Below are 20,369 nucleotides of genomic sequence, written 5' to 3'. Positions count from 1 at the left end.
AGTTGCACAAAAGAGAGAAAGGGGAAGAGAACAAAGTGTGGGCTTCTAAATATACATTTATCCTGCTCTGACTAACCAGCTGTTTTAACCTAACCAGATTACCATTTTTCCTTCCAAGGCATGGGGGGAGTTGGCGCTGCATAAGCCAGTTGGATGTGTGCTCATTTTGTGCAAGAAAAGAACAAAGTTAAAGAACTTATTTTATAAATAACAGGCATAATTATGATAGCTCATTTTATAGATACAATCTTTAATTTATTGTGTCTAATATTTTAAGACTTTCTGAAAAATTATGTGTAATTATATATATATTTGGTGCTCTGGAAATGGAATTAAAAACCTTTGATTTTTTGACTAGTACACAATTTGACCTTCACAGATGTCCCCAAATATAATATATTCAAAATTATTAGAACATATATTAACATATCTTTAAATGTCTGCCTGCCTTAACATATCTAACGAGAAAACACAACTGCTGATTAGGAGAAGAAACATTCAGGTTCAGACACACAGGAAATGAAGGGTCCGAGGCATCTGCTCCCTACAGGAAGACAGCAGCATCCAGGCACCACAGTTTGAAGACATGATCATTAAGATGAGCAGCCAATGTGCGTGAGGTCCCCAGAGCCCAGTGACCTCTCACACTTATAAAACCTAGGTTCTGGAGAAAGTGATCTTACCAAGGTATTTTCCTGGTTGGAGGCCTGGCAGATCCCTGAGCCTTTCCCACATGACTCGCATCCATTCCACTGGATATCTTCTTCAAACCAAGCTAATCACTAACTCACCCATTCCCCAGGGCTAGGCTTTGGACCTCATCAGACACTAAACTGCCTAGAGCCTTGCAAATGAAAATACATCCTTCCCCTGGAAAACTGCCTAGGATGGTCATTGTAGAATTATGTTCAATAGTGAAAAAACAAACTAGAAGTAGCATTAATATATTTTAATAGGAGAATGCTTAAATGACTTATACTATGAAAAAAGTAAAAAGCCATTGAAATTGCTAATATGTATTTAACTGACATGGAGAGATGTTTACTTTTACTGTGAAGTAAAAAAAAAGTCTAAAACAGTACTTTTGTTAAAATAAAGATATATATACACTTGTACACATATATATGAACATACACACACAAACTACATATATAAATACATACAAGTATATAAAAATTTAGAATGTTATACACCAACACCACCAGCACTTCTCTCTGAGATGTGGAGATAAATAATGATTTTAATTTTTTCCTTATGTTTGTTACCTGTTCTCTTTAATTTTTAGACTTGTGAACATATTCTACTGTCCAAATAGGGAGAATAAAAAGGAAACTGCACAACACTTTTTATACCTGCAAATTGGATTTCCTCATGTTATGTTAGAAGCATATTATAGAACTAACTCAACAACCTGGTGGGTATCTTGTGAAATCCATGGCAAGTTTTTCAACTGGCTTCTACATGGTCTTAAGGCGGTAAACCTCCATACAGATTTACCACCAAGAAAGAAAAATGAAAGGGTCACTACAAGACTAGATCTTCTTTTGAATGGACCATTTGGTACTTTGAAGTAATCAAGTTCATTTACTTTCAATTTTGATGATGATCATCCAGGAAATCTCTTGTTATCCTTAAAATAAATCTAGAGGCAGATACTGTGATTATCTCCATTTTATATATAAAGAAATTGAAGTTTAGAAGAGTTAAGACACTCATAAAGTCATACTGGTATTCCATCAAGTAGAGGAGCTGGGATGTGAACTCACGGATTTCTGACTTTGAGGTCTGGGCTCTGAATCACTAAACTGTAGTCTACATAGATAAAGGATAACTCTAAATTCACTATTTCAAAGTTTAATTCCTTATATCAAAATTGTGTATACTAAGGAAAATAGATTTGATACCAGATATCTGTCAGTTTTGGACTTAATCTATTAATGCCATAGTAGATTTTATTTTCCAAATCCTTTGATAATGTTAGACAAGCTATAGTTTTCCATATGGATGGATTTCAACACAATTCTTTTTTTTTTTCCAAAAAAAATGGGATCTTAACTGCAATCTTTATCTTATATTAGGGACAAAGAGACAATCTTGATCTTTCTCTTGTCTTTTCCTCTCTCAATCTCACATGCACACTGTCCCCACCTTCCCCAACAAGTGCTGCTAGAAGAGAGAGAAGGAAAGCTGATGCACATTCATCCTTGGAACTGACTGGCCATAATGGAACAAAGCATCGAATAGTATTGACAGAAACTACTGAAAATGGTGAGAGACAAATAACTCATGAATAACCAGTTTGAACTAACAGGTTTAATGACTGTTCTAATGGTTTAATGGATGGCACTTTAATAGGATTTCTACGAGAATCCTTCTGAAAGTTTGTCATCAATAAATCTGTCATTAACAAAGAACTGTTTTGTTTCATGACATAACCATAGTTTCCTGAATCTGAACAAAAAAATTATGGCAGTTATCTTATAATATCATATACATCTCCACGTATTTTGTTAACCACTGTGAGAGAATCAGTTACATGCCCAAAATGTAGGGTTGCCAGTGAAAGAATATAAGGCATGTTTATATTAAGGGGCTGCAGGAGACAAACAAAATACAATAGAAGCTCATCATTATTGTCCTATTATGTGCACAAAGACAAAATGAGAAAGAATATTATCCAAACACACAGGTGTGTGAGCACTGAAAACTTCAAATTCCAGCTGGAGTTATCTTTGAAATAGTGAATTCTTTTGGATGATACATTTTTGAATGGCCATAACATTCTATTTCTACACTTGTCTCATAAACATTTCATATTGTCTTCTTTACTTTACAGACTTAAAAAATTGTTAAAATTTTTTTAATGCCGTGCCATGTCCCTCAGGGTGCACACCATAGCAGTATAAATGTTGAACTGATTATAATGAGCCCTGGTGAATAATGCTAAATTCTAGCCTTTGACGCTCTCTGTTCTTCTCTGTCATGTTGAAGGATCTCCACACTGGAATTACCTTTTGCTTGGAGAATACTTCCTTAACCTTTCTCTTTTTCTAAATACTACATTTCTTTCAAGGTCCAGGTCAAATTCCACTTTTCCAATTCACTCCTACCTAGAGATTCTTCCCACACGTTTTCACGTGTGTCTACTGTCATAAATTACGATATGGACCATACACTTGGCAACTGCTAAGTATGGCCTTGTAGCATTTCTTCTTTTAAAGTTTAAATTCACTATTTTAACTTATCCTTTCATCTGTGTGTTCCTGATTTCCCCAATTCTACTGCAAGGTCTCAAAGGGAAATACAGCCAATTAATATGTCTTTTCATTCTATAAATGGCTAGTCCAGTGTAGGACCATGTAAAATACATTCATAAAATTTTTAATTATTTACAGATTTTTGTTTCCATTTCTCTGGAATCCTTTTGAAATTGGGAGACTCATTTTTTTTTGGCAATTACATTCCTCCCTTCCCAATTTAGAATTTTGAGTTTTAAAATGCATATAAAATTTTTCAACCTGAGGGTATAATGATTCATTCTTCATATTTTCTCCTCATGAACGCTGAAACTTGTAAACTTATTGAATCTACAGCAATCTGCACTGATTATTAAGAGTGCTGAAAACTAACCCATTGGCCAATCTATACTCCATTAATGTGTACAGACTGAAGAAGACCTTGAGAACTTTAGAGGAATGAAAATAACTCCTTCTCAGATTCAGTGTTGGAAAAATTTAAATGGACATGCCCTTACCAAACAATCTGTATATGTCTGTTTATAATTAATGTCACTGTATATATGATTTTACAAAAATAAAAATTATCAAGCAATGTAATAGAAGTAAATACAATTTTATTCTGGAAAGGACAACTATTTTTGAGTTTATCTGAAACACCTATCATTTTTTATGAAAAACTATTAATTACACAGACTAAGTCTTATTCATTCTAGTTTGAGAGTATGCTTGGCTAATTTAACAAGATAAACAAAATACCAAGAGGCTAAACAATCATAAGTAGCGATACAGCTGTCATGTCCTAACAAATGGATCCACTTTTACCAACAATAGATTTTGAAATATTAGAAGGTTAACCTAACCAGCCATATACAATAAAGGATAAAAAGAAAGAGATTTAAGGTATTTTAACATCCCATATTTATTTGTAGAGACATGTATTTCATCCAGTTAGGGGAATTTTGGCTGAATTTATACTGTGCTTGATAACTGCTCTCACAGCTTAGAGAAATATTAAGAAACTCTACCAGGAAGCATAATAAAAAATGATGCTATTCCTTACTCTTATTTAACAAATGTTCAAGCAATAGAATATGAGAAAGAAAAGTATGAGGTTTCTTTACAATGCATCCAAAAACCTAAGAGTCTGAAGGATTTACTTTTCTTTCCAAGGAATCTGCAAATAAATCAGAGTTTGAGGACTAGATTTTGGATAGCTGCTAACATTTTCACTGCTCAGGCCTACTAGATTTCTCAATCTCCGAAATTTATTGAATGTTGAATACCAAAAACATCCCATCATACCTCAAATATTGGTTATAACAAATTAAGACAAAAATCCAAGTCCTATTACACTGGACTAAAATCATAGCTTGCTTGACATTGGAATTCTGACAAACTTCAATTATTGTGGCTTTGGCCTAAAGTTTGGCTAAAAAAACTGAACGAACCTTTAGACTTAGGATTCATTGTCAAGGATAATGTATTATTCATCTTTGCACCCCCTGAGTTTAGCGAGTACCTGGGGCATGTACTAAAAACTCCGTATATGTCTGTGGCATGAATATAAAGCTGAAAACGGTATCACATCTCTAAAGAAATCGGTGTTAATGTTCTTGGAAAATTTTTCTGAGGTAGCTAATATTTTTAGAACTGCTTTTCATCATTCTTAGGGACATTTGGAAGCAATGAGCAGCTTTGTTTCTCAGAGTTCATTTGTTTATTCTCTAATGAAAATTATAATCCTTGGTCTGTGGTGTCACAATTGGTTGCTGTGGGAATGATTATACATGAAAAACAAAAGACTATATCCCTTTCAAGAGCAAATGAGTAGCAAGAGCAGATGAAGTCTTAAGGAACAAAGATGTTTTTTTCATGACAGTATTTTTATGATAAAACTGTGAATCTTTGTGAAACTTTCTGGAAGATTTATTAGCTTTGGGGAAAGAAGATTCCCCACCCCCCATATCCCCCACCTCCCCCAGAGGGAGGACACAGACACTCCTGATCATTTTTCTTTACAGACGCTGGGAGAGTAGGCAAACTGAGTTCAGCAATCAGCATCCTTAGTTACTTTATTTCAGGCAGGGAAACGGCTTCTCTATCAGTGTACATAATCCTTGTAAAGGAGCTTGATCTCCTGTACCATCCTGAAAATATATTGCCTGGGTGGGGGGTCTACAAGGAAAGCCAAAGGTGATGCTCCACCCACATAGAGGACTTTTGCCCTCCACCCACATGGACGATTTTTGCTCCTCTGTCCCCATAGGACCTCTCCTGCAGAACAGTAATATTGTAACCTAATGAAGCATCTTTATGGTGACTTGATAAATGATCTTGGTATCCCATGACTGTGCGGAGAGAGAGATGCAAACAGCAAACCAGGAACCTGTTCCATTTTTCAAACTGTGGCATACATTCATTCCAGAAGCATATACTACGCTAGTCACAGGGATACATTGATAAGTAAGATACCTTCCTGCCGTGAGGGAGCTTTGAGTCCAGTAGAAGACACACAAGTAAACCAACGAAGGCTTTTTAGTGCCTTGCTATATCATGAGTTTAAGTGTAGCAAGGATCAAATGAAATCTGCCAGCTGCACAGAGGTAGGCGCTGGCCTCACCTTAATATTAGCCTCATCTTTGGGCCTCAAACTGGAGCTCATCCCAGACTATGACACTAGCATTTTCAAACAATTCCACTTAGCTTTCTCCATCCAATATTTAAAAGCAATACAAACAAAAGAAACCCCATTTTCACTCAAGGTGGGAAAACAAGTGTAGTGATTTCCCTGATACTTTAAAAAAGGCCCATTTTAAAATTCAAATGTAAAGAAAGGTACATTTTAAAATGGTGAATTTTACGGTATGTGAATTATATAGTGCAATAATAAAATGATAAAAAATATATAAAGTATATCAACCTTTTTTTGTTTGCCTAAAACTACTATTTTTTTCCCAATTAAAAAATCATCTTTCACTCCAATCTTTGATAGCTACCCAAATTTCTAGTAGTGTTTATAATTTGGATTCTCATATAGAAAGTAAAACATCTCTGATATCTCGAGGTATCCAAACAGACCTTATGATGCATTACTAAAGTTTTTTTTTTTCTCCCCAAACATTTAGTTTTATTCATATTTTGTTTTTATCTAGGGAGTCCACCCAGAAAATATCAACTGTTGTACACTGTTGGACAGGAAACTGACTGTTCGACTTCAGCCAAGTACTTCACCTCCCTGAAAAAGTCCTTATATCAGTAAAATGACAGGAGGGGATTAGATGCTAAGATTATAGGAAATCTTATATATAATTTCACAATATTAATTCCCTGACACTGGATTCAAACCTCTGGAACTTCATGAAGATTTTTTTTTAAAGATATTAGAAGAACTCCTCGGGCTGTGACAGCAAGAATCCATGCAAACTGAGAAGAAAAGGAACAACAAGTGGACATCAATCTCCTGCTGTACAGCAACACCCACCAACTCCAACAATTATGCTGAAAATTTGTATTTTTCTCACGTCTCAGCTTTTGACATGGAGGTCAATTAATTCCTGTGGGGAAAAATGGGGCCTAAGTTTCCATAAATACAGCACCCTAATGTCTCTTAACACAAAGGGAGGTAGTATTTCACTGTTCATTAATTACGCTAATTATGGTTTCTCAATCACTGCAGCCACGTCTGCACCTCCAAGTTACAGAATACCAATAGAAGAGAATGGACCAAAGCGTGCAGGAAAGGGGCAGCTGGGACAGCTCTACAGTAAAACAAAACAAAACAAAACACAAAGGGAAATCTTGCATCAGAACCTGATCCCTAAAACATTTACTTAAAATTATATTTTATAATAATCACTGAAACACAATTTTAGGGGTAGAGGGAGAGGATCTAAACAGATCACCCAGTCCAATCACTTATCTGATGTTTGAATTTCTGTCTTTTCAAGCCAGCTATAAATTTGGATGGCTGAGATCATTAAGTTAGATGCTACTGACACACTGTTCACTTTAACAGAAATAAAACCCAGAGCTAAAACAAACAAAGCAATAGCAACAATAAGTCCTGAATCTAATGAAAAAAAAAATGTAAGTAGGCAACTAGTTTGTATGTTCCTGCCAATTTGAAATTTGGCAAATTTCTGACTGTGAAGTAGCAGTTTTTCTATCTTTTTTTTTTTTTCAAATCATTTGGCAGCTTTAAACTAAATTAAATCACACTAACTTAAAGAAGATTTTGCATATATGAAAGAATGTTTAATAAATCTTGAGGGTAAAAGTCACTTTACATCATTCTAGTAGATTTGCAAAGCCTAAGTTATTGTAGTGAACAAGATTTCCTTTCACCATGGGTCTTATCTAATGAATTATAATTTGACTAGTGGTTAAGTGCAGAGGAGGGCACGGTGCCAGTGTATGTCTTCATTTTTTTGTTAATTGTTTTTTTTTCAATCCTTGGGGTTAGACAAGTAGGTAAACTCTGGTCTGTAATTTAAAATACCAAGATATGAGTTGTTTAATTCACCTCTCTAAGAGTTAAGACTTGGCCTTTACATCTTCCCCATCCCTTCAAACATCTGCTTCTGCTTCATCTCTGTTTTATATTCCTATGAACTGGTTAAGATCAGAAGTCAAAGGTATTCACTAATACATAGGAAAAGCTATAGAGCCAAGTTAGTGGACGGATCATCTCTACCCGTCTAATTTGACACATTTCTCTCTGTTTGACAAGATTAGTATGGAATGCTAGCTATTTGTTTTAAGTTATAAACTAACTCTTGATTATCATCAAACTTGCTAATTTTTAATAAAAACTAAGCAAGAACATGAAGGTTGGGTACAAAGGTTCTTACCCAAAGCAAAACAAATCCTCCCTCTCCCTTTCTTTTTTTAAAGAATATCCCTCATATGAAAAACAAAAATAAAATACAATTATACCCGTCAGAAATTTGTGTCAAAATGCCTTACTTAGGGATCGGAAAATATTCATGACTATTATTTGTGACCATCATAATAGAGCATGACAATGGCATAAAATTTGTCTTATTTATAACTGTAATGAAAACTGTTGTAGAAGGAAATCAATCAGCAGATTAAACTATCTATAGTGGTCAGAATATGGCTCTGAAACTGAACCACCTGGACTGACAGCCTGCCCTACCACTCACGTGTCCACTATGGCCTTGGGCAGTTACTCTTTCCTGCATTTCAGGACACTCTACCTTAACCCAGGGACACTCACAGGGCCTACTTGAAGGACTGGGTGGGTTAACATGTCATGTGCTGAGAAGAGTTCCTGGCACACAGTAAGTGCTATAGAAATACTTTCTACCATTAAGATCTTTGCAAAGCATTTTCTGGACAGTAAAGTCCAAGAGAAAAGCTAGGCACTATTTTCATGATAAAATTTTATGCAGTTTAATACCCAAAGAATGGATTAAGTCATATTCTGCCAAACTAGCACGAGAAAGAAAGGAGGGAAGGAAGGAGAGAAGGGAGGGAGGTCAGACAGGAAGAAAGGGGTGAAAGAATGAAATAAATCAAGGATCTCTACAAGCCTCCTTGGCTGGAGTTTGGATGGCTGATGTATGCCCATCATTAGGGCAACTTATTCATCACATGAGAAATGATGCAGTTCTGATTATGCAACATACATGAAAGCTTTAGTTAAAGCCAAGTACTCTAATTGTCAGCTCTGTGATGACTAAAAGGCTAATGTCTCTCGAGACATAGCCAAATCCATAAATTCATGTAATGATTTAATGCTTATTTCCCCTTCCTTTATTCTCTGTGTACTTCTCAAACTGGGAACTTCATGACTATTTTTTTTAGAAGTAAAACACTGTTAGATATATTACGAAATCCATAGTAAATAATATAGCCACTACCATATATATATATATTTTTTGCATGGGTGGGCACCAGGAAACCACTACCATCTTTTAATTAAAAAATGAATTTAAAAAATAGGTAAGTAAAGATAGCCCTGTGATATTGGGGAGCAACGAGCTTCAATTCCTTGCTGCTGCAGATTTCTTCAGAAGCTGTTCTAGGAAGTGATGTAAACACAGACACATTCATCTGGTCTTGGGATATTGCAACTTCAGGATTAGAAGCAGGAAGTGATTTCCACGACTTGAAAATACACTTGAGATGTCCCAGCAGACTCTTGTGTGCTGTTGCCTTTCAAGGGTGGCATCACCACCAGCAGCCTGCCTAACATACATGATCTTCATGGAAACTTTATGAACAAATACTATATGCTTATTTAATAAGAGAGAACCAAGGCTACAAGAGGTAAGTGACAGATCTAGGGTGAAGCAGTGCAACTACTAACTGGCAGAGTCGAAATATCTACTGCATTTTACCTCTCCATCTGCTCATCTGCTATTGGGTCCCTCCAAACATACACTTATAACTTTAGCCCTCGTATCCCAACTTCATCTGAAAAGCAATATAAAACTCAAAAGCTACCTCTTTTCTACCTGCTATAGTCTCTTTGAAATTGAAAACCTGCTTAGGAACTAGAGACACTTCAGGATTAATTGCTCCTTGAGGGCCTTGGACTCTACATGGGAACAGGTGGGAAGATATTTTGGACAGTGTTCAGTGATTGCCAAGGGCCAATTAGTTACGGGGGAACTTGTGTCAGAACGAAAATTGTGAGGCAGAAGACTGAATTTATTTGAGATTATCACAAGATGAATAGGACTCACATAACAAAAAGAATAGGCCCCAATATGAACGATATGGAATTTAACTTTGGTAGGGGAAACATTTGAGTTTTTTTAAAAGTGGGTGAATGAGCAAACATAAAAAGTTCCAAATAAAAATAAGTTTTACAATTTGAGAATTGGTCACAGTGTTAGCAACCAGAGAAATTCAGAAAGAATAAAATACTATAAACACATAGGCACATACCCTGATTTTAGATGCAATGTTTCTTCTAAGGTGAGCTGCTAGGTCTTTAGGACCTACTAGATTGGCTTCCAAGATGTGGAATTGTAGCTTCTGGGAAGGGACTTTCTATGCCTTTCTCTCTTACACAGTGAGGCTGGTCCTAAATCTTGCAACAAGGAAATCATCTTCTAAGATTGCATGGGCAGGCCCATGTTTACTCTAAAAACTACAGTGAGAGTTCAATCAGTAGATAAGCTTTTGAGTTATATCTGAGGTATTGAGGTATCTGTATTAAAATGTGTACAGTTCTGTACTGTCAAAAGGTATAACAGTTTATTTTCTGAGAGAAAAGGGTCTGAAAATAAAGCTTCAGTGCTGACAGACCAGGTGGCAACATTGACTGGGAAAAGAAGCTCTTTAACAGAAAAACACTCTTTGTTCTGTTCGCACCCATTGTTGGTACTAGCAATTTTTGATCACAATATTTTTATTTTATAAAATCACTCTTTGTTTCATTACAAATCACCATAATTCATTCCAAATTTTCAAAACAGAAACTTCCTATCTCTTGTGACTCATGTGTCACAATACTTTAGAAATGGAGTGGTTTCCCTTGCCCTATTCTACTCTTCAACTTCCCAAAACGGATGAAGAGATCTCTGTCATCCGAAACTTTCCTCCTTTAGGAAGAAGAGGAGCCACTTCAAAGAAAAATATAATGCATGCAAAGCTGGCAAAAAGTCAGTTGCGCTTTGTCGGTTTTTTCGTTTTATTTTGTTTTTCTGGTTTCTTGTTTTTGTCTGTATAACACATGCCCACTCTCATGAGTTTACATACAAATCATAAACTAGTTGAGCACAGGTATGACAAGAGGTTTTGCATTATGACTGCTAAGAGGTTTATAAAACACTGATGAAGGCTGTGTGGTGCCTGTGAATATTCTCTGGTACGTGTGGTCATCTATACCAAGAACCTTTTCAAGGGAACTTTAGAATGTTTTCTTTTGTAGTTATTACTTTGATGATAAGCAACTTTTGTCCTTTTCATGGAGAAATACAATGTTGGCAATTGGAAATGGAGAAAATATCAATGTAGAAAAGAAATGCAAACTTGGGTTTTCCTAGGTCTAGTCATGCAATACCAATTGGTAGACCATGACATTTTCACAGCAATTTTCTTTATAAATATTTTGATCTAGTTGAAGACAGGTTTCTAGACTCTATAATCAGGGCATAGTAAGAAATAAAGAGTAAAATATTTAGGCCTCTCTAGAGGAGGCAAGTTAAGGCACAGTGAAGGAGAAGAAGACATGAATTTACATTGTAGTACTGCCACATACTAGCCGTGGGGTCTTGGGCAAGTCACTCCTTTTTCAGGTTCAGTTTTCTTACCTCAAAAATGAGAGGGTTAAAGCACATGATCTCTGAGTTCTATTCTAGACCTAAAAATTAAAATAGAGAATGTAAGCAAAATATTTTTAAATGTTTCTACATGTCTTGGCACAGTATAATGTGCCAAGAGACAAAATCCTGATGTATTTCATTTTCAAAAAGGAAGTAAAGTATCTTTTCCTTTATCTATCTCATTAGGGTAATGTGAAATTTTAGCTTATTAGACAGAGATCAAATACATGTTATTAAAACAGAAGGATGGAAGGAAGAACTGTGGGAGGATGGCAAAGTAGGGGGATTCAGGAGTCAGTCCCTCCAGCAGAGCAACTTTTACACAGGTGGAGCTGTCTGAATAAACTTTTTTAAAACTATGGAGTCTAGGAAAAGACTGTGCAGCATCCAGAGATGAGCAAAAGGCAGAAGCTGGTAAACTGTGGTAAATACCACTGAGTTGCTCTCTTCATGTGGTGCTCACCTGTACTCATCCCTGATTCTAACTGAGATCAGCAGTGGAGGCTGGTCCCTAGCGCAACATGCTGGTGCCAGAAACAGACATAAGAATCTCTTCCCTCAAGATCTGGGGCTGTGAGGTTAGAGGATGGGGGAAGAGGGAGTGCAGTCCAAACCCTTATCACTGCTTTTGATTTGCTATTTCAAATCACTAGGGGCCTGACTCAGAGGGCAGCCATTGTTCCAACCCTTCCTGGACAAGAAGGCACAGGAGACGTAGAGATGATATGCTGCCTGAGAACTGTGGAGGTCAGTGGAAGGGTTGCATTTGCTGGGCAGGTACCAGGTCAAGAAAGAACAGCTTAAGGAAGCTGTGGTGCCATTTCTGGCCCCTCCCTCATCTCTCCCCACGGCAGTTCTGAACTGGCCAAAGCACCCTTAGTGGGTCCCTGGACTTTTTCTAGCTGGGGAAGACAGATTAGGGAAAATCCTCTCTAATATGCCTCTCTCCCAGAATTTGCCCTCCTAACAGAAGCTTGACAGAAGAAAGCAATGTGAGAAACACCTGGGGTGGATGGCCTGGGGAAGTCTTACCTACTTTAAGTACAGCAGTAGAGAATACCCAGGAGCGGGAGTGGGTCTGTTTGCTGGGACACAGAGCCGGGCATTCAAACTCCTGTAAACAGGAGAATCCCTAAGGCCACTAGCAAGCACAAGCCCATGACAAAACACAGGCCCAGAAAAGACATTTGCCTTGAGCTGACCTGAGGGCTAAACTCTGAAGGAGAACATCAACTAACATAAAGCTGATTTGCAGATGGTGAAAGGTGGTTTTTGCTTACGTTTGCTGGGTTTTATGAGCTCCCGACACTCAAGAAAATTACTGCCATTATCACCGGCTCCATACAAATTCAAGAAATAGACATCTCAGGTAATAAGTTCCACAGCTAATGTTTAAAATATTATATACAATAAAAACACACACAATACAATGTGCAACAAAAGATTACAAAACAAAGAAACAGGAAATGATGGACCATCCAAAGAAAGAGGGTGAAAATTCAGAAAACATCAAGGAAGGCTAGACTGTGGACTGGAGGGGAAGACCATAATAACTGAAATGAAAACTTCTCAGGAGGTTTTCAATAGCAGATTGGAGATGGCAGAAGAAAGAATCAGTGAACTCGAAGACTAAGACAGTTGTCAAGGCTAAGGAGCAGAAAGAAAAAAAAAGCAATTATGAAAAGCAAAAATAATCTAAGAGACTTATGGGAAACATCAAACATGCCGTTATATATGTAAGATCCCAGGAGAAGAGAGGAAGGGGCAGAAGAAGTACTCAAAGAAATAATGACAGAAAACTACACAAACATAGCAAAAGACATGAACATGCTCAAACAGAATAAACCTGGAGAGAAATCTGCCCTACCACATACTGATCAGATTGTCAAACACAAGGGACAATGACAGAGTTCTGAAAACTGCAAGAGAAAAGCAATGTGTTATATACAGAAGAGGTTCAATTAGATTAAGTGCTGATTTCTCATCAGAAACCATGGAGGCAAGAAAGCATTGGGTTGAACTACTTAAAGTGCTGGGAGAAAGCAACTGCCAACCAATAATTTTATATCCAGAAGATTTTTTTCAATAATTAGGGACAGATTAAGATATTCCAAGATAAACAGAAGCTGAGGGAGTGCATTATCACCAGAGCTGCCCTAAGCAAGGCCAAAGGAAGTTCTTCAGACTGAAGGACAGGCACTAGATAGTGGTTCAAAGTGGCCTGAAGAAATAAAGATCTCTGGTAAAGGTAATTATAAATAACAGTACTATTGTTTTATATTTCATGATATGTAAGTCCATTTCTCACTTCTTACAGGTGTTAAAATGCAAATACAGGAAAAGCAATAATAAATTTATCATTTAGGACATCCAATTTGAATATGTATGCTCTTTTTTGTTTTTCCCCAAACAAGATGGTTTTATTCCTTTGTTTTTAAACTACCTCTCTACAGTAGTGGGACAGGAACCAGCAGCAAAGAGGGAAAGGAGAGAATAGTTTAGAATATATAGCACTTCCTTTTGGGTTGAGTTTCTGGAGGCTCGAGGGCAACTAGGATAGCCTCCTCAAACACATCCTTCACACCTCTCCACGTGAGTGTGGAGCACTCCACATATTTGACCGCCTTCAGGTCCCAGGCCAGCCTTTCAGGAGTTGGAGTGATAGGCTGCTGTTTGTTCTTGGCAAGTTTCTCAATAGTGGAGGGGTCATCTGTGAGATCAACTTGGGTCCCAACAAGCAAGAAAGAACTCTTTAGACAGTGATGAGTTATCTCAGGTACCCACTTTTCTTTTACATTTTCAAATGAGGATGTAGAGACCATTGAAAAAACAGACTAGAAATACATCTGTTTGTGGATAACTCAGCAATCGTAATGTCATAATCCTCTTGTCCTACAGTATCAGGAAGTCCAAGAGTTTGTGGCTCTCCACCAGACATAACTGTGACTGCACAGTTATCAAAAACAGCTGGCCCAATATCAGATGGAAATGTGCTTGTTGTGTAGGGTGTCAGGAGACGTGTTTTACCAATGGCACCGTTACCCACAACAACGCACTTAATTGTCTGCATTGCTGAACCAATTTTGTATCCACTTTAAATATTTCAAATTCGATGCTGACCGCAGCTCCTCTGCCGGGGCACACGTGTGATCTTAAACTAAGAACATCTTTATAATCTCCTAATTGCTCTTCTTGCCCCTGGATTCTACTTCATTCCATTATATACACTGAAGATAGAATAATTTCTCAAAAAACAATTCTGTAAATATCCTCTAAATTCTCATCATATCTTAAAACAATTTCATCACGAGAGGTTTTTCATTGCAATTTTTAATTGACATCATATCTGTCTGGTGAGAGAATAGGTTACTTTAGGGTAGGCATGGCAGAAGACTTAGTAAATGCTTAGCAGATGGTCAAAATTTATTCTCTCTGGAAATCTTTCAGTGGCTCTCTATATAAAAATAGCTCAGTATTTTATTGACTTCATATTGAGCTCCTTACTATAGATATACATATATATATATCTTATATGTGCTAGAATATATACACATATAAACACACATTCTCTAATTCTCATGGCAGCATATTTTACAGATGAGAAATGCATAGGGGTATGTAACTGTTCAAGGTTGCTGCAACACACAGTATTCAGTTAAAATACAATTTTTTTTCTGTGTCCAAAGCCCAAAACCAATGACCTTTCCACCATTTAACAACCCCAGCCTTGAAACTGGTGAGCCTGATAATGAAAACCCATTATAATTCTTGTTCCTGTTTAACCTGCCCAACTTTATCTCACCCAACTTCCTACTATAAATGATTTGTTCCATCATAACAAGTCCACTTAATGCCCCCTCCAAGTATACTTTACTATGCAGACACATCAGAGTACTTTGCTAAAACCCTGATTCTGATTCAGTAGGTCTGGGATAGGGTCTAAAGTAATGCATTTCTCAGAAGTTCTCAAGTGATATCAATGGTTTTAGTCTGTAGATCATTCTTGGAGTACGCAAGTACCAGAACATCTTTTCCTCTGTCTTTAGCCTTTCTTTTGACAAAGTGCTCTTCACTCCTCTTATACCTACCTCTCCTTCTAGTATCATCCCTTTTTTCAGTAACTTACCCAACTTCTCTGTCTCGCTTGGAACTTTCTTGAATCCCTAAAGCATTCCGTTAGCACCCAGGCCTTGCTCCTTGGTGTTCTTCTTATATTTGAATGTATCTGCTCTTGCCAACTAGACATCCTGGGAACAAAGGGTTCTTAAAACTTCTATATTCTTCTCAGCTCTCTGCATAGTGCTTTTCTGTACTAGTGTGGTGGATAATTTTTGGATTATCTTTTCTTCTCAGGAGCCTCTGTTTGTGGAAATTTCCCTCTCTCCAAACCAAAGGACTCAGATCCATATGGACAGACTCTTTTCATCCATGTCCTAATGCATGTTTCTCTAACAAAATGCCAGTTGAAATTGATTTCAGAGATTATCTACCCTCAGTTGATTTCAGAAATTATCTACTGGCATTTGGAATTTAACTGGCAAGAAAAATTTTGCATCTTTCTTGAAGAGACCTAAATATCTGTAAAAATATGAGAAAGACCATGTTTTCTGTGTTAAGAAAAGAAACAGAAAAACTGGCCTGCAAAGGGGGAAGAATAAAGTCAGTCTAAAGAAAGGCACAGGGATGAGAATTTCAGAGAAGATTTCAGGAAAACCCCACAACCTCTCAGTTTTAGGTGACAGGTATTGAAGCACAGCTGTATTGCAGCCTTTGGATCTATAACAAATCAAACACCCTTTTGTTTTCCCTTATGCAGACACTATTGGCCTGTAGTTATAACCACTCTAATATAAATAGGATTTGAGTATGTGGTATTGGTAATGATAATGATGACTCTGGTGGCTATTAAATAAAACTGAAATATACTGGTTTATTTGGCATCTCAGGAATTGGAGAAATGAAGATTGTGGAATCATGCTCTGTAATGCATTTCTCTGAACAAATGATGTTTCTTAAAGTGAAGTCTTTAGAGAGCAGGCATCAAAGTTCCTTGAATACTTTTTAAAAAGGAAGATGCCTGGGTACCATGGTTGACCTAACGAGCCAGCATTTTCTGGGTTGGGCCCAGGAATCTGCATTCTAAGTAGGCTTCCAAATGATTCTTAGGCACTTTAAAGACCGAGACCCTGATTTTGTTTGGCAAGATCTACATGATACAAGCACACCAATGATTTTATACTGATTTAGTCTAAAGATCCACCAGTCTAATGCATTGATTCTGACAGCTCTTATCAACTTAAAGGGACTTTACAGTCTGCATCCTAGATCATCTATTCAAATTCTGACTACTTAAAATCTAGTAAAACTTTGTACTCTTATATCAGAAAATTAAAACAAAGAATCTGTAAAGATCTTCAGAGATGGGGGTTACATTAATTTCTCGGGTCTCTTTTTCTAGCTGTCATTGTGCTTAATGTCTGAATTCAATTTCCTTTAAGGAAAGGAGGTTTCTGATATGAATTACACTGTGCTCTGATTTGGATTTATTTTCTTCTATTCTAACCTCAGGATCAGTGCAAACAGCTTTCAGGCCTTTAACTTCTGTTTCAGTCTTAGAATCTGAGAAACAAAATTAGCTTCTTGAGAGCTGGGTATACACATTAATCCAAGGTGATTATGCCAAAATGATTAGGTGTTTGAAAATAATGTAAGTCTCCTTTACTCTTTTTATTTCCCACTAAAAATCAGTAAAATCTATTTAAATTTATATGGAAAATAGTAAATAACACTAACAACAAAAAACCTAAAACCAAAAACCAAAAACTTCAGTGTTGCTCTCTGACCTATGTAGAGGCCTTAATCCTATTATCACAGATGAACACAACACTTAAATATCTCCTTCATGGATGTTAAGCCAAAGTAGAGTCAATTCATGCCCAGGGAGCTTTAATCACAGATGATCGCCATGATAAATGGTAAAGAACCAGCGTGGGCCATCATGCCAATGGCTAATGGGGGAGTTTTTAATGTAAGCACTGCTGCATGCAGTTCATAACTACTTTCAAGGAGCACTTCTAGTCTAATGGCTTAATGAATATCATTAGAGTAGCTTTGCATGGAGCATTTCTTGAGAAATCACATATTTAAAGGAGGCCACTTACTGTATCCAAAAGATACAACTGATTCTTTCATTCAAGGATTGCTTGAGTGATGCAAATATCATTGCCAATGGTTTACATTTCATTGGTGGAGAACGGAGCAGTGGTTTATCAGCAGGGTGAGCTATCAACTTTTATTTTTTGTGGCCATTACATCACTTATGACCATGATAAAATATTAAAGCAGGGATACAAAGAAAATATGACAAAGCAAAATAATAAGAACAATTATATAAATAAAAAAGCAAGTTGAGGAGGTAAGAGTGCTGACTGGTAAAAACTGACATTTAACTAAAGTTAATTTATATATTCCCCACATGGCATTCTTTATATGCATTGTTTTTTTTCTTCTAAAACTCAATTTGCAGCCTCAAGCCCCAAACCGGAAATGAGAGAAACCATTTTAATGGATAATGCATAATTTAAAAAGAGACATCATGATCAAAGTAAGAACAGGGTAGAGATAAGCAGAAGATGTGAGAAAATAAGCCAATTCACAATCCAACTTGAATTTTCTGAACTCGAATTCTTGGAACAGAATGAAGGAACATATAACTTAATGGATAAACAAGAAAATTAACCAACAAACAAAACTCCTTTTATGGTCTATTAAGTATTTGACAAAGATATTAGAGTACAGGATAGAATAAAAGGCCTTCTCATTCACTTCTTGAGGCTGAGGCACATAGAGGTCAAAGATGTTTGTTTAGTCACTACAGTAATTAAAATTATCTAAAATTGAATATTTGAAGATTTCTAGGGAGGCAGTACAGATACCCAGATTGCCCCAGGCCCTACTTCTCCCTGTTTTTTTCTTGGAGTTCTTCACGTACTTGCTACCCTGTTAAATGCCTGAGACTGGGGCTTTTCTTAGTGGTTCTTACTGAACGTGCAGGGCACAACGTCAGAGCCAGTAGGAACTGAAAGACCATTTGGTTCAACCTCTCCATTTTAAAGCTGATATACCAGAGCCAACAGAAGCAATGGGGCCGTATTTTAAGATTCCAGTTAAGTACATCAGTAGAAACGCTTTATGATAGAATTTGGCCTATTCAAGCACCCAACAACCTTTTGTTGGTACAACAACAAAATTGAGCTGTACATTTTAATCTAAGGTTTAATCAAGGTTAAGTTAAATAACTTGCTCTAAAAGTATAATCTTGGTCCAATTATCAATAATTCATAACCTGGCTTTATTATGGGTTCAGGTTGCTGGGGAATGCCAGAGATACCAAGTTTTGCAACTTTCTGCTTGATAAATGCCACAGAAGCCAAACACACACACACACACACACACACACACACACACACACACACAGCCTTTTTATTCACTATCTTCAAGAATTCACACAGATCTCATTTAAGGAGATCTCGGGTATGCTAAAATGCCATTCAATTCATCATTCCTTCAAAAACAAGTAACTTTCTGGGAATATATTACTATCTTATTATTAGCTCTAGCATTATTTTATACTTTAGGGTAAATCATATATATATGTGTAAAATATTTATAGTTTTCAGGCCATGTAAAAAAGGTTGAGAAATCTATTTATCCCCTTATCTTTGTAGGTGAGAGTTCTTACCCATCAATCAGTGTATTTGGTACCCGTTTGGTAAACTGGGAAGTTTTATCAATTCAGTATATTCTCTGAACTTAAAACCAGAAAAAAATCAACCTCATTAAATAACATTGAATAAATGTAAACTATTCAACAACTTTTAAAAATACAACTATCATATTGATTGTACACTTTTAAGTTGGCTATTCATTATAATATTCATGTCACATTCTGCATCACTTGAAGAAGCAATGATGAGGTTAATTTTCAAGAATGTGGACAAAAAGAAGGAGACAGGGCAACTCCTAAAATTGTCATCAAGTCTAAGTATGTCAAATTACCTCATACTCCTGGGAAAACTTCAGGTTGTCGTTCGCTTTCAATCTTTCAATGTGATCTGCAAGTTCCAAGATAGGTATTGGAGGATGGCTAGCCATACCTATTAAAAGGAAAGAAAAGGTACATTTGAAAATACATGAAAATGACAGCAACTATTCCAAAATATAGAATACTATAGTTAGAAATGGCCTGAAATTATGTGAGTAGTAAAGATGTTTTATGTGAGAAAGCAGGCAGATAGTTTGCTTACTCAAAGCAGGACATGCTCTGGAAGGATGGATTTTGTGGCCAAATGAAAATCACCAAGCATAATTCCCAAACTAACACTCCTACTACCAAAAGAAAGTGTTATTGTGCTATGAATCAATGAGGTTAGCTAGTTGAGAAAACTGGCAGTCAAGCTAGATGCCAACCTCTGCTTTGAGTAATGACTGTTATGTCATTTCAAACTCCTTCTCCTGCACTGTGTGAAATGGAAGTATGGAATTAAACGGTATAAAGTGAACTAAGAAAACAGACACTGAGAAAGGCCTAAAAGGGAAAGAGTAGTAGCTTGATAGGAAACATAAAGTGACTTATGCATAATCAAGAAAAACTAACTTGAAGAATGAAGGTTACCAGGGTAACCGCAATCATCTGAACCTGCAAAGGAAATGATGGTGTAAATAAAAGAAAACAGAACTAATTGCTAAAAAAAAAAATGAAATGGATAGCTTGATATACTCTTAAAAACAGCTAATAAAAATGCAACCAGCTTTTGCAGGATTCACTATA

General features: G+C 36.6%; 1 protein-coding gene and 1 pseudogene across 9 annotated transcripts in view; both read right to left on the bottom strand.

Annotated features, from left to right (window-relative positions):
* PTPRD (protein tyrosine phosphatase receptor type D) overlaps nt 1–20,369 on the bottom strand; it is a 685,849-nt gene that overhangs the window by 83,347 nt on the left and 582,133 nt on the right. For all 9 annotated transcript variants that reach the window (XM_077148194.1, XM_077148192.1, XM_077148196.1 and 6 more), the window contains one exon: nt 19,598–19,695. In XM_077148194.1, coding sequence (XP_077004309.1) covers nt 19,598–19,695 — 98 coding nt within the window. The remainder of the gene's footprint in view (nt 1–19,597; nt 19,696–20,369) is intronic.
* Nucleotides 5,494–17,893, bottom strand: LOC143673547 (cell division control protein 42 homolog pseudogene; annotated as a pseudogene).

The sequence above is a fragment of the Tamandua tetradactyla genome, chromosome 2 (genome assembly GCF_023851605.1).
Source record: "Tamandua tetradactyla isolate mTamTet1 chromosome 2, mTamTet1.pri, whole genome shotgun sequence".
Lineage (NCBI taxonomy): Eukaryota > Metazoa > Chordata > Mammalia > Pilosa > Myrmecophagidae > Tamandua > Tamandua tetradactyla.
Note: the sequence above shows the minus strand (reverse complement) of the source record. Positions and strands in the feature narration are given on the sequence as shown.